The sequence below is a fragment of the Typopeltis vanoorti genome, chromosome 8 (genome assembly GCF_054136105.1).
Source record: "Typopeltis vanoorti isolate ZY-2024b chromosome 8, IOZ_Tvanoo_1.0, whole genome shotgun sequence".
Classification (NCBI taxonomy): domain Eukaryota; kingdom Metazoa; phylum Arthropoda; class Arachnida; order Uropygi; family Thelyphonidae; genus Typopeltis; species Typopeltis vanoorti.
Window position 1 is genome coordinate 51062766 of NC_143556.1, and position 13280 is coordinate 51076045.

Consider the following 13280-nt stretch of genomic DNA (forward strand, 5'->3'; position numbering starts at 1 on the left):
CAAAGGGAGTGAACCTGTACACACTAGGTTCAGACTTAGTACATGTGTGTGTGTGTGTCAATAGGAAAAGAAAACTTGTCCAACTGGGCCAAGCAGACTGCAGATACAATACTCTTAGATGGAATCAAGAATATAATTTCGTGTCATCTTTAATTTACAGTATAACCAAGTGAAAAAACTTGCAACAATTAGCTCTAATCCAGAGTATTTTAGTAATAAGGTATGACACCTTTTGGCTACTTGTATATGGGAAATATATGATTTCTGCATTATTTCAATCTTGGTATTGCTTCTGGCTCCCACTAATGAGACCTCAATAAAGGTGCAAAACCAGTCTGTGTAGTGGCACTTCCCATAATGCATAGCATTATATACATGTCAGTAAGGATATGTGCCTTGCATCATGGGATACTAAGGCAATTGATGTGGTCATTGGCCTCTATATACTAGTAACCCACTCGTGAAGTTACTTCGTGTGCAAACTGTTTGCTTACACTTGGATAAAGGATGAAACCAAGAATATAATTTCTTGGCATCTTTAACTTAGTCTTTTTGGCTGTGCATAAGGAATCAACTATCTGGTACATTTCTCTGGTTTTATGGATGTAGCCTGGATATGGCTTTTCTTGTCATTTTGAAAGGCCATATAAACTAGACTATTTTATTCTTTTAAAAGCTGAGCAAGTAGACTGTGCTTCCTCTGATTTCTGTATTGTTGCTTAATGTCAGTGCATTTCTTTATCAATTCTTCAGTTGTGTGTTATCTCATGGAGATAACACACACAACTATAAAAATCTCCACCTACGACAGGGAGACTGACAAGACAATGGAAAAAAAAAAAAAACAGGTGAAATCATACTAAATAATAAGTTATATTAAGGCAATGTTCATCAAGGAAAGGAAGATGTAGCAATAGCATTCGACAACAATGAACATGAAGATAAACTTCTTGATTGGAAGGCAGTTTCAAGGAAACTCCTAAGAAATGGAGGAATTTTTCAAATCTTTAGAGATAGCAGCTAACATAAACAAAACAGAAAATCTTGTTCTTGTTGGAAATATAAAGAGCAGAATAGGAAATGAATCCCACAAAAATACAGCATACAGAAATGTTTTTGGAATATTTGGAGAAAAAGGCAAGACAAATAATAATTGTAAGTATCACAAATAAATGGATTTCTGTTCACAATATGGAGTAATCATTTTTTGCACATTCCAACATCAAGATGTGCACAATAAATTAAAGATGCCAAGAAATTATATTCTTGGCTTAATCCTTTGTCCAAATGTAAGCATAGTTTGCAGGTGAAGTATCTTCACTGGACTACTTGTATATAGATACTAATGATTTTCACATCAATTGCCTTAGTATCCCATAACGCAAAGCACACTCCCTCCACTTCAGAGACGTGTATATGTTGTGCATTGTGTGAGATCGGACACTACCCAGTTATTGTTGATAGTGATATTTTTATGCTGGATCAGAATACAAGCGTAAGCAGAGGATTTAAAATTGGAAGTGATCGTTACCAAGGTTGAAGTAATGTAGAAGTCATATATTTCCCATATATAAGTAGTGAAAAGTTGAATCACCTTATTATTAAAATACTCTGGTTCAGAAATACATGTTGAAAGTTTTTTCACTTGGTTAGATGATAAATTAAAGATGCCAGGAAATTATATTCTTGGTTTAATTCTTTGTCCACATGTAAGCAAATATAGTTTGATGATGTAGTAACATCATAACTGGGCTACTTGCATATAGAGGCTAAAGTTACTTCACATGCAAACATAGTTCGCTTACACATGAACAAAGGATTAAACCAAAAATATAATTTCTTGGCATCTTTAATTTATAGTCTAACCAAGTGAAAAAACTTTCAACAAATATGTGCACAAGTTCACATAGAGAGAAGATACAAAAAAGTCACATTGATTGTTTATTGCTGATTTGGGTATGCAGCGGATTTAAAATTGGAAGTGATCATTACTTAGTCTTAAGTAGAATAAAAATGAACATCATATTAAAAAGAACAATATTTAAGAAATTTGTAAAAAAAAAAAAAGAAATTAAAGTTCAGCAATTTTTACAGGTAAACCGTAGTTTACCTGTAAAACTACGGTTTACAGGTAAATTACGGTTCTCAACAATACAAACATTATTCAAGAAAAAATGAAAACAATAAGAAACAAGAACCAAACTGTGGAGTCTTAGTGGCAAACTCTGATTCAGCTGGGAAAGAATGTTATGAAGTTGCCTGCAAGGATAGAAAAAATAACACCATAGATGACAAGAAATTAAACAGCAGTACTGAAAAAGAATACCAAAAGCTCCTAGCAAATAAGTCAGCAGATGCCCTAAAAGAATACAGAGAAAATATAAGAGCTGAACTGTATAAAGTAGCTAAACAAGTCATGTGAAGACTTCAGTAAAAACAGGCAAACTGGCCTGTGAACACACATGGATCTATAATCATAAAATACTTAATCCTTCATTAGGAGGGCTCAATCCATCCTAATGGACAGGGAGGAAAGGGGTAGGAAACCCCATACGAAATAAATAAAATAAAGTAAGAATATAGAAGATAAATCAGGAAGGTGGCAAAATGTTCTGGAGGCAATTGAAAAAGCTTAGAAATGGAAGAAAGAATACTGTAAAACGAATTAAAGATGAATTACTGGTGACACAATAACTAAAGACAAGGATATTCCACAAAATAAGCAGTGACAAAACCCTAGCAGAAAACATACAAGTGTGCAAACAGAAAAAAACTATTAAAAGTTGAAATGTGGGAAAAGCAGCTGCAGTGGATGACATTCAACAAGAAATGCTCAAATATGGAGGTATAAAAGTTTTGCAGCAGCTACATTGTATAATTCAGAGGCCTAGTCAGAAGAATGAATTCTAGATGACTGGAGCAGAACTCTCATAGTTCCCATTTATAAAAAGGGGAAAGAAGTTGAAAGTAAGAATTGCAGATGAATTTCCTTACTAAGTGTTACAGATAAGATTTTTTATTATTATTGCATGGGCATCTCCATGTGGTAGTAAAACTCATTGTGGCAAAAACAAAACAATCAACACAATATCTTTCATACCTCTCTTTGAAACTATTAACAGACAAAGTTAATGGTTTCAAACTGACTCAAGCAACCCATTGCATTCATTCACCACTTTCCAAGCAAGCAATCTAGTCATCACACCACTGCTAACCACTCTCTTACCCAGCTTCCAGAGATGACTTTTTGTCCTGCCCCTTCCAGCCAAGTGACTGAAATGTGGTCAATATCAAGTCTTTATAAAGAGAAATGATAACTCCTTTATCTCTGATTGTTAGTGAGTTCTTCAATAACCAAGTAATCCTGTGAGCTACCCTGGATACTTTAGCAATATGCTTTCTAAACCTCAATTCTCTATCTACTGCTAATCCCTGGCTTCAATTTTCTGGAGTACATTTCGCTCAATGTGGTACACACCATGTAATATTTTTATTCCAAAATGTATAAGTATATGCTTTTCCACATTAAATTGATATCCATTATGTTTTGCCCATACTCTACATCACCATGATTAACTATTTCCCTAACCAACTCTGCATCAGCAAACAACTGAATATCTCCCTTCAAATTATTTTTTATATCATTTACATACAAACTGAATGGCAGTGGCCCAAGCACAGAGCCCTGTGGCACACCACTAGTCCAGTGCAAGTCTCCAGGATTCTCCAACAAAACTGAATAACAGCTATAACAAATTTGGGATGAAAATCAGCAATAAAAAGACCAAAATAAGAAAATAGGCAGGGACATAGAAAATTTCAACTGCATTCTCAATGGGGAATCTATAGAAGTAGAAAATATTTCGGCTATTTAGACAGTTTTTTATTGAAGATTGCAAATTAAATATGGCAATAGAAAGCAGAATAAGCAAAGCTGGTATATTGGGGAGTCAGTCGAATAAATTTATATGAATAAGAGACAAATTATCCAAAACATTAAACTATCAGTATACAAGACAGCATTCAAACCAGTTTTAGGTTATGGATCCGAAAGGTGGTCTAACCCACCTTTCGGATCCATATATATTGTCCTGTATACTGCTAACAGAGAATTCTGACAAATATTAGGGAGTGAACAGAAACAGATGGCATCAAACATAAACAATTGGCCTTGTTCACACATTCTTAAATGATTATGGAATTCCTGACAAGCATATGAGAATAATAAAAGAAGTGTATAAAAGAAGTAAAACTTGTATATTATTACAAAGCAAACAACATTAGAGTGGTTTGAGATAAGGTTGTGAGACAGGGTTGCATAATGTCTGAACTACTTTTCAACTGTCACTCACTGACTGGATTATGAGAAATGTTATAGGTATAAGGAGAGGAATAAAACAAAATCCTCCACCACAACTGGAAGATCTAGATTATGCAGATGACAGTTTTGATATTAAAAGACACTGATAATTGATACACAAGCAAAATCTGAAGCATTGCATAAAACAACTGAAAAAGTTGAACTTAAATATGAATAAAACTAAATTCGTAGAGTGAACAGCAAATGCCAAAAAGAAAATTAAAACATTCAACATGTGCAGTAGAAGCAGTTCAGAATTTTACATACTTGGAAGCTGAGTTAATGTTGATACTGACAAGGATATAACACTATTTACAAAAGCAAATACTGCTTTCAGAAAATCAAATAACATATGAAAATCATTCAAATACTGATTTCCATATGTTAATATGTTCAAGATTTTTAATAGGCTTTATTATTATATGGATGATCAGAGACCAGGAAATTGGTAAAAGAAATAAAAACAGGAAACTAAATTAAATAGTTTTCATAATGTTTGCATAAAATATTAAAAATATTTTGAACCTAACTTAACAAATGATGAATTATATATATAAACTGGTGGGAAAATATAACCAGTGAAATAAAAAGATGAAGATAAAAATATATTAGATGTGCTCATGACAGGGTAGAAATTACAAAAGTAGCTCTGACATAGATCCTGAAAGCAAAAAGCCTAAATAAGTTGACTGAAAATAACAGAGAAGGAAAGAAGAATAGCTGGTTGGGAGAGATGGACAGAGTAACTAGAGAAAACAGATCTTGGCCTTTTATGCCAGATGGTAGATTTGAAATCAATGCATAAAGAGGAGACTGCTTACCCCTTGATGGAAAGGTAACAGAGAAGAATTTACTGACAGGAAAGAAAATAAGCATCACATTGTAATTTTTAAGGATTCTTGTAATGTTTAGAGCTTGAGAGATGTAAAGGATAGGAATTCTACGTAAACATTCTTAAGAAAAATTCTTTCTTTTAAGGTTACACAGTGGTCAACCTTCATAGAGAAGAATTTATGGAGACAAAAACTCACATGTTGGAGTAATTACTTTACTTATAATTATGAAAATAATACTCTACATTTCAACCTCTGTATCGAGGTCATCATCAGGAAAACATACATATACAAGCTACATGACACTACACAAAGTAAAATAAATCTAAATGTTTTGTTAATCATTTACCCTAGCTTGACTTCTGGTGAAAAAAAAAAATAAAAAATAACAATAAGAAATAATATTTCTGTACATATTTTATTTATTATTATTATTTTTTTATTTTTTGGAATTATGGCAGAAGCAACTATGTGGCTGGTATTCTCCAGCTGGCTTGCCTGTCTTGCATGATGAAAAATGTGACTTCGGTAGAGAAAATCCGCTTAGTATCAGACTGGCTAACTTATACATTTGAAAAGCCCAATAAAGGTTATTGTATTTCTAGGTGAATTTCAAACTCAGGTCTTTCTAACCAAAGGGCAAGGCCACACCTTCCTCATGCATGCTAAAAAAAAAAAAAAAAAAAAAAAAAAAAAAAAAAAAAAAAAAAAAATAATAATAATAATAATAATAATATTTTTGTATATATTTTATTTTTTTTTCACCAGAGGTCAGGCTAGGATAAACGATTTAGAAAGCATTTAGATTTATCTTACTTTTGTGTAGATTCATGTAGTTTGGGTCCTGTGCATATGTATATTTACCTGATGATGCTCTCGACTACAGGGGTCAAAATGTCGACTGTTATTTTCATAATTATAAATAAAGTAATTACTCCAACAAGTGTATTTTTGTCTCAATTATACACTGGATCTTCAGAAACTGTTTCTGTAAGCAACTGGAACCATCAGATTTTTTTTTTTTTTTTTTTTTTTTTTAAAGAAACTGTTTCTAAAAGAGAAGAATTCTCCCTAGATTTTTTCTCTTGGAAATTAGCATATGTGATGAAGGTGTGGCACTTACCTTTGCTTAGAAAGACCCGAGTATGAAATTCATCTAATAATACAATAATAACCTTTATCAGGGCTTTTCCAATGTATAAGTTAGCCAGTCTAATACTATGTCGATTTCCTCTACCGAAGTCACATTTTTCATCATGCAAGACAGGCAAGTCAGCTGGAGAATACCAGTCACGTAACTGAGTTTGCAATAATTCCAATCAAATCATGGCCTTGGTCATCTCAATCATTTTCCTAATTGACACAACTAAGAGTAGCCAACTCTTAGTTATGTCATTTTACTAAGTGGCTGTGGATTAAAATCCCATACTGATACAAATGTTTGCGAAAACGTTTAGATGGTAAATGAATTTCATTTTGTGAATAGGATGGTGCAATTGAGAGTGTGTGTGTGGGGGGGAAAACAGGTCAGAGCACACAAGGGGGGGGTGATCTGACAATCCAGAAATCTATACCAGCGGTTGCTTAGCAACCAGCAGGGGCCAACCTAGTTGGTTAGGTCTCGTTTCAGTAGGAACCAGATTAAGCAAGATACCCTGTAAGTGGACAACAGCACATTCCAGTACTGGCTTAAGGCTGAATCAGCGTTACTGGCAATGGCTCTGTGGTAAAAAAGGCAAGGATAAACCTCTCAACTATCCTCCCATGACAACCATAGCAACAATGAAGAACGACGATAAGAGTGGGGAAGCTACCAGCCTGGCAAACCAAGGTAATAACCTCTGGTCAGAGGGAAAAGGAACATGCACTCCCTAACTCGAATTCTGCTGAGAATCTATACCACAATTTTTCTGATGATTTCAATTGCAATAGGAATCGAAATCATCAGAAAAATGTGTAATAAAATCTGAAAGACAACAGATTGGCCTAATGACCGGATAAAATCCATTTTTATCCCAATACACACAAAAAAAGGAAATGTCAACAAAGGTAATAACTATGGAACTATAGCCTCGGTCTCACATGCAAGCAAAATTATTTTCTATATTATTAAAGACTTAAACAATATGTCGAGCAACAACTTCCTGCAGAACAGGCAGTCTTTAGAAAAGGATGTGGAACCATCATCATCATCAAATTCCTGCCATGTACCCTCAAAGGGTGTACAGGATATGATAGTACTACATGAAAAATTTACATCATTACTAACTTCCTATCTACAATTTTCCTCCAAATCAGTCTGTTACTTGTCAAGACTCTAAAATTACCAGATCTTATATTTCTATCGTCTAAGGCACTTCATACCATATCAATCCACCTATGTTATATCCTCTGGGTCGTTTTCCTGCCAACTTCGCAGAACACTTGTTTTGCTAATCTTTCCTCGCCCATTCTGTTTAAGTGACCATACCACCTGAGATTAGCTCTGCTAACGCATTCCTGGATGCTGACAATGTCAAGTTCTTTCCTAATATTTTCGTTTTTAATATGATATTGCCATTGATGCCATCTGTTCACGCCTATAATCTTTCTAAGGATTCTCATATCTGCGGTCTCTAGTCCTTGGTCAGTGTTTTACTTCTGACCCAGCTCTCAGATCCATAAGTTAAAACTGGTTTGAACACTCTTGTATACAGCTAATTTAGTGTTCTGACTAATTTCTCTCTTATTCAATATGAATTTATTCAATTGACTTCCTATCATACCAGCTTTGTTGATTCAGTGGTCTATTTCCATATTTAATTTACCATCTTCACTAAAAATTGTGCCTAAGTACCTGAAATGTTTTAGTTGTTCCACAGGTTCACCATTCACAAAACAGTTGACATTCTCAATGATTCTCCTATTTTCATTGTCTTTTTATTGCTGACCTTCATACCATATCTATTACAACAGTTATTCAATTTAGTCAGAGAATCTTGCAGACTTGTAGCGGATTTATTTAGAAGTATAACATCGTCCGCATAAAGCAAAGAGCTGACATTAACATCTCCAATTCTGATATCATGTTTAATACCACTTTCCTTCATAATATGATCCATATAGATAATGAATAACAGAGGGGATAATGTACATCCTTGTCTCACACCAGTTTTAACATTAAACCATCTTCCTGTACTTCCTTCAATTCTAACTGCTGACTTACAACTCAAATAAAGACTAAGTATTGCTTGATATAATGCCCCATTGACACCATATAACTGTAGCATATTGAATATCTTCTCTCTTGGCACCTTGTCATATGCCTTTTCCAGATCGACAAAACTTAAATACAGATCGTTGTTATATTCCCATGCTTTCTCGAACATTTGTCGTAAAGTGAAGATCTGATCCTGACAGCCTCTATTTGGCCTGAATCCAGCTTGTTCTTCACCAAGCTTTTCTTCCACAATTCTTCTCAACCGTTTCTCAAGTATACTTGCATATATCTTACCAGGAACACTCAATAGGGATATACCTCTGTAATTCTCACATTCAGTTTTATTTCCCTTTTTATATATAGGTACTATGAGAGCTCTACTCTAATCATCTGGAATTCGTCCCTCTGTCCAGGCATTCTGAACTATGCAGTGCAGCCACTGTAAGACTTTTATACCACCATACTTCAGCATTTCTGGTCGAATATCATCTACTCCTGCTACCTTTCCACATTTCAAGCTTTTGATAGCTTCAAGTATGGATATGTATTCCTGACTGCATGCCTGGTCAGTGTTTTTTTATCACTGTGCTGTCATCACTGCTTGTTTCATTTAGCAAATTTTCAAAATAATTACTCCATACTTCAAGGATGTCTTTTTCTCCCATTTTCATTTCACCTTTATTATCTTTAACTCTTTTTACAGCACTCTTTCCTCCATTCCTAAGCTTCTTCAACAACCTCCAGAATATTTTGCCACCTTCTTGATATTTATTTTCTATGTTCTTGCCAAAGTCCTCCCATGACTTTTGTTTAGCTAGTTTTACACACTGTTTAGCTTTCTTACATTTGTCTCTGTATTCTCTAAGAGCACAAGCTGACTTATTTGCCAGGAACTTTTGATATGCTTTCTTCTTTTCCTTCACTGCCTCTTTAACTTCCTGTGTCCACCATGGAGTTCTAATTTTTCTATCCTTGCAGACAACTTCACCACATGTCTCTCCAGCTGAATCAATCAGGGTTTTCTTCAAGGCTTGCCACTGAATCTCCAAGGTTTGGTTCCTGTTCTCAAACTCTTTCATTTTTCCTTCAATAATCTTTGTGTATTTTAGTCTACAGTTCACACCTGAGAGCTGCTCAACTTTTATTCACTTTAAAACTTTCTTACATGTTATTCTTTTCAATATGAAATTCAATTTTATCCTGTTCAAGACTAGATAGTGGTCACTTCCAATTTCAAATCCTCTGTACACTCTGGTATCCTGCACCAGGGAGATGTTCCCTGGACGTGGAACAAGAGATCAAATTTCTAATTTAAGGCACTTGAATTAAAAGGCCCAAGAATTTAATATTCCCTTGTATATGTGCTTTATTGATTAAACCAAAGCATTAGACTGTGTCAGGTGGGAGGACCTGTGAAAAATACTAAGTAAAATGGGATCCCAGAACACTTGACACACCTTTTAAAATAACTCTAAGAGGAATCAGACTGAGGTGAAGATGGATGGAAAAACATCTCAGTGGTTCAACATTGAGAAAGGTGTGAGACAAGGATGCATTATGAGAAAGGCACTTAATGGGCATGATAGTAGTTTCTCAGTTGCTGGCAAAAAGATAAATAATCTTAGGTATGCTGACAGTACCGTTCTTATTGCCAACAGCAAAGGTGAACTGGAGTCTCTCATTAAAAGAGTTCAATGGGAAAGTCTGAAATATGGTTTAAGAATTAATCGTAATAAAATAAAATACATGGTCATAGATGAATATGACAATTTTTCCCACAACATTGACTTTGAGAAGATGGATGAATTCATTTACTTTGGAGCTCTAATAAGCACAAAGAGTAGATGTCTACTAGAAATTAAAAGAAGAATTACCAATGCATGGTCATCAATGGTGCAATTGCAGAAAATATGGAAAGACAAACATTTGTATTACCACTAAATTAAGGCTGGTCAAGAGCTTGGTGTTTTTGATTTTTCATTTAAGGTGCTGAATCTTGGACGCTCAGCAAGAAAGATATGGACATGATAAACAGCTTCAATATGTGGTGTTAGAGAAAGATGTTGAGAGTCCTGGATTGACAAAAGGTCTAATATGAGAGTATAATAAGTCAACTAAAAATCAAGAGGCAGCTATGTGACATTGCAAATGAAAGAATTCACAAATATTTCAGTCGCATTTCAAAATGCAAAAATGACAACCTGGAAAATCTTATCATCCAGGACAAAGTGCAAAGTGGAAGGACAAAAAGAGAATGACCAAGATGGTTGGACCAGATTAAAAGGATCACCATACTTACTTTGGAGTTGGCCACTGCTGCAACAAAAGACAGAAAGAAATGGAGAGACATTATGACTAGGATCATGAGTCCTCAGACATGAGGAGACCGAGTAAGAAGAAGATACAAACCGACTTCAGTTGCCTTTCTTCAGCCTCATTTGCTTAATGTGAGTGCCTGTATGCACATATCATTTTGCAATCCCTGAAGATGGCAATGTAACATTGCCAAAATATAGGTTGTTATTAATTAAAGTTTTTATAATTAATAATTTAGTTTACGTTGTCATTTTCTAAAAAATTAGAAGCAAGCATTGATCTAACTGACCTGACAGTTGTTGGATCAGCTGCTGATAAAGAAGAAGAAGATTATGACAATAGTGAAAGAATAAATGTTCATTTAGTATACATCTTTCTCATACTTTCATTACTTACTATATGCATAGTATTTACTTGAGCAAAATGATAAATTAAAGTACAACAGTGATTTGCAATTAATTTGTAAGGAATATCTTTCCTGGTATATTTTAAATTTGTGTAATATTTTAATAATATACATAATTTATAATTTACAATTAACTATTATCTTATACTGAAAAAATCAAATAGTTATAAAACAATGTACGTTTTAATCCTCATCTCGATAACGGGTCTTACAGCATCTAACCAATCAGTTCCTCCTGGGATAGGACCTATTAAGACAAATCATTTCTATTATTCTCTGCACATTAATTAACAGCATGTAATATCAAGTTTTACATTTTATATTATTTTGGTGATTATTAAATGGTAACCAAAGGGGGTGGGGGGAGGAGAGAGCTTCTGTAGCTCAGTCTCAGTTTTAATGATGTCCACTGGTTTGACAGACCTGAATTCAAATCCCATCTACAATGCAAAGAACTTTTATCAGGGTTTTCCTTCCTAGCAAACAGATTTTTTTTTTAAATTTTTTTTTCAATCCACGAAACAAGCACACCAACCAGAAAAACACATGCAACTGAGCCATAATTCTATGCATTAACCATTCTATGGTCAATGCATAGAATAACATGTAAAATGGAAATGGGAAAACAGGAACAACAATTAGTGCATTTAAGCTCTTATTACTCTTTATATTAACAAGACAAGCAATTTGGCTGAAAAGCCAAAAATCTGTCATGAATATACTGATAAAGTAAAATACTTCATAAAGTTTTAATTTGAATACATTTCTTACATGAAGAATAGCACTTCTTCTAGTGTAACTAGAAGAACTTGTTATGAAGAACAACCACAACATTTAAAAATAAATTTTACTGCAAATAAATCTTTCTGTTGAGAAGATTGTGACGGTTAACACGTTCGCTGCCAACTACGAGTATACTCGTAGTTGGTATACGAGCCTCACAAGCCAACTACGAATATACTCTTATGTTGATTACTGACCTCCTATGCCAAGCACAAGTTAACCCGTAGTATAAGCCACATCAATTTGGACCCTTGGCTTGTAAATAAAGCGGAAAGCAGGTCTGGTGGCTTGGTAGAAGGAAAATAATTTCAGCAAAAGTATAGTATATTATAAGAGGTTGGGTAAACTGTGTATTTATTAATGCAAATAAAACAATTTTTTGAAGTTTTTTCAACATATACATATATTTATATACGATATATCATCATCTGAGTCATCACTAGAGTCGTCTGTAGGATTATAATCATCTTCGGAATCGGAACCAAATAATTCATTCCATTCATCATCGCTCATATTAGCATAAGCTTCTAATTCTTCATCAGTAAGCTTTCTTTTACTGGCCATGGCGTAATTGAAGGTTTTTATTTATTTTAAATAATTGTAAGACTAGATACAAATAAACCCTACTGCACTGAATGCCACTAACTCTGAACTCAAGTTACACAGTCGTCAGCACATGTAAGACATGTACTGACGACTGTGTAACCTGATAAGACCGCTATGAGATAACTTGTACTGACCTTGTAGAAGAGAAAAGTGAAAGTGCTTGGATGTGGCAACAAACTATGCCCGAGGAGCGTGGCAGCGAACACGTTAATCAAATCTGAAGTAATATCACAGTAAATCCAGAAGCATATTTATTTTTAATTTTTTTTTTATAAATTCAGTTAGTTTTTCACTCTGTTGTGTGCTTCTTCAGGAAAATAAAGTACTGAAAGGATGTCATTTAACATCCTTTTGGTACTTTCAATTTTAACAAAGATAAAAGCTAACATGGTAACGTGTCTCCATAATTATGTAATTTATTTATTTCATGTGCGAACTACAAGGGCAGCACTTCTCGGGTACATATATTATTAATGTCTATTAAACATCACTGCAGAAGATGATCCATGGTATGTGTTTCACCACATGAGCAGCTGTCATTGTCTGTGTAGCCCCATCTGGCCATATTCTGCTTTGATCTGGCCATTCCAGAACGAAGTCTATTCAATGTCTTCCATCGTTGCCAGTCAAGATGTAAGCCGGAAGGAAGAGATTCGTTTAAGTTCGGAGCCTCCGGAGATTGTTCTTGCCACATTCTTAACCTTGTAGCTTTTATGGAATCAACCAACGGTTCCACCGAGTTAATAAAACTTTTCCTTGATCTTAGCCTCTCATGTA

General features: G+C 34.4%; 1 protein-coding gene across 1 annotated transcript in view; it reads right to left on the minus strand.

The window, feature by feature from the left end:
• Positions 1–13280, minus strand: part of Uch-L5 (ubiquitin carboxy-terminal hydrolase L5) — a 176831-nt gene that overhangs the window by 68771 nt on the left and 94780 nt on the right. Inside the window, exon 7 of the mRNA XM_090397231.1 lies at positions 11295–11361. Within this exon, the coding sequence (XP_090253357.1) occupies positions 11295–11361 (67 nt within the window). The remainder of the gene's footprint in view (positions 1–11294; positions 11362–13280) is intronic.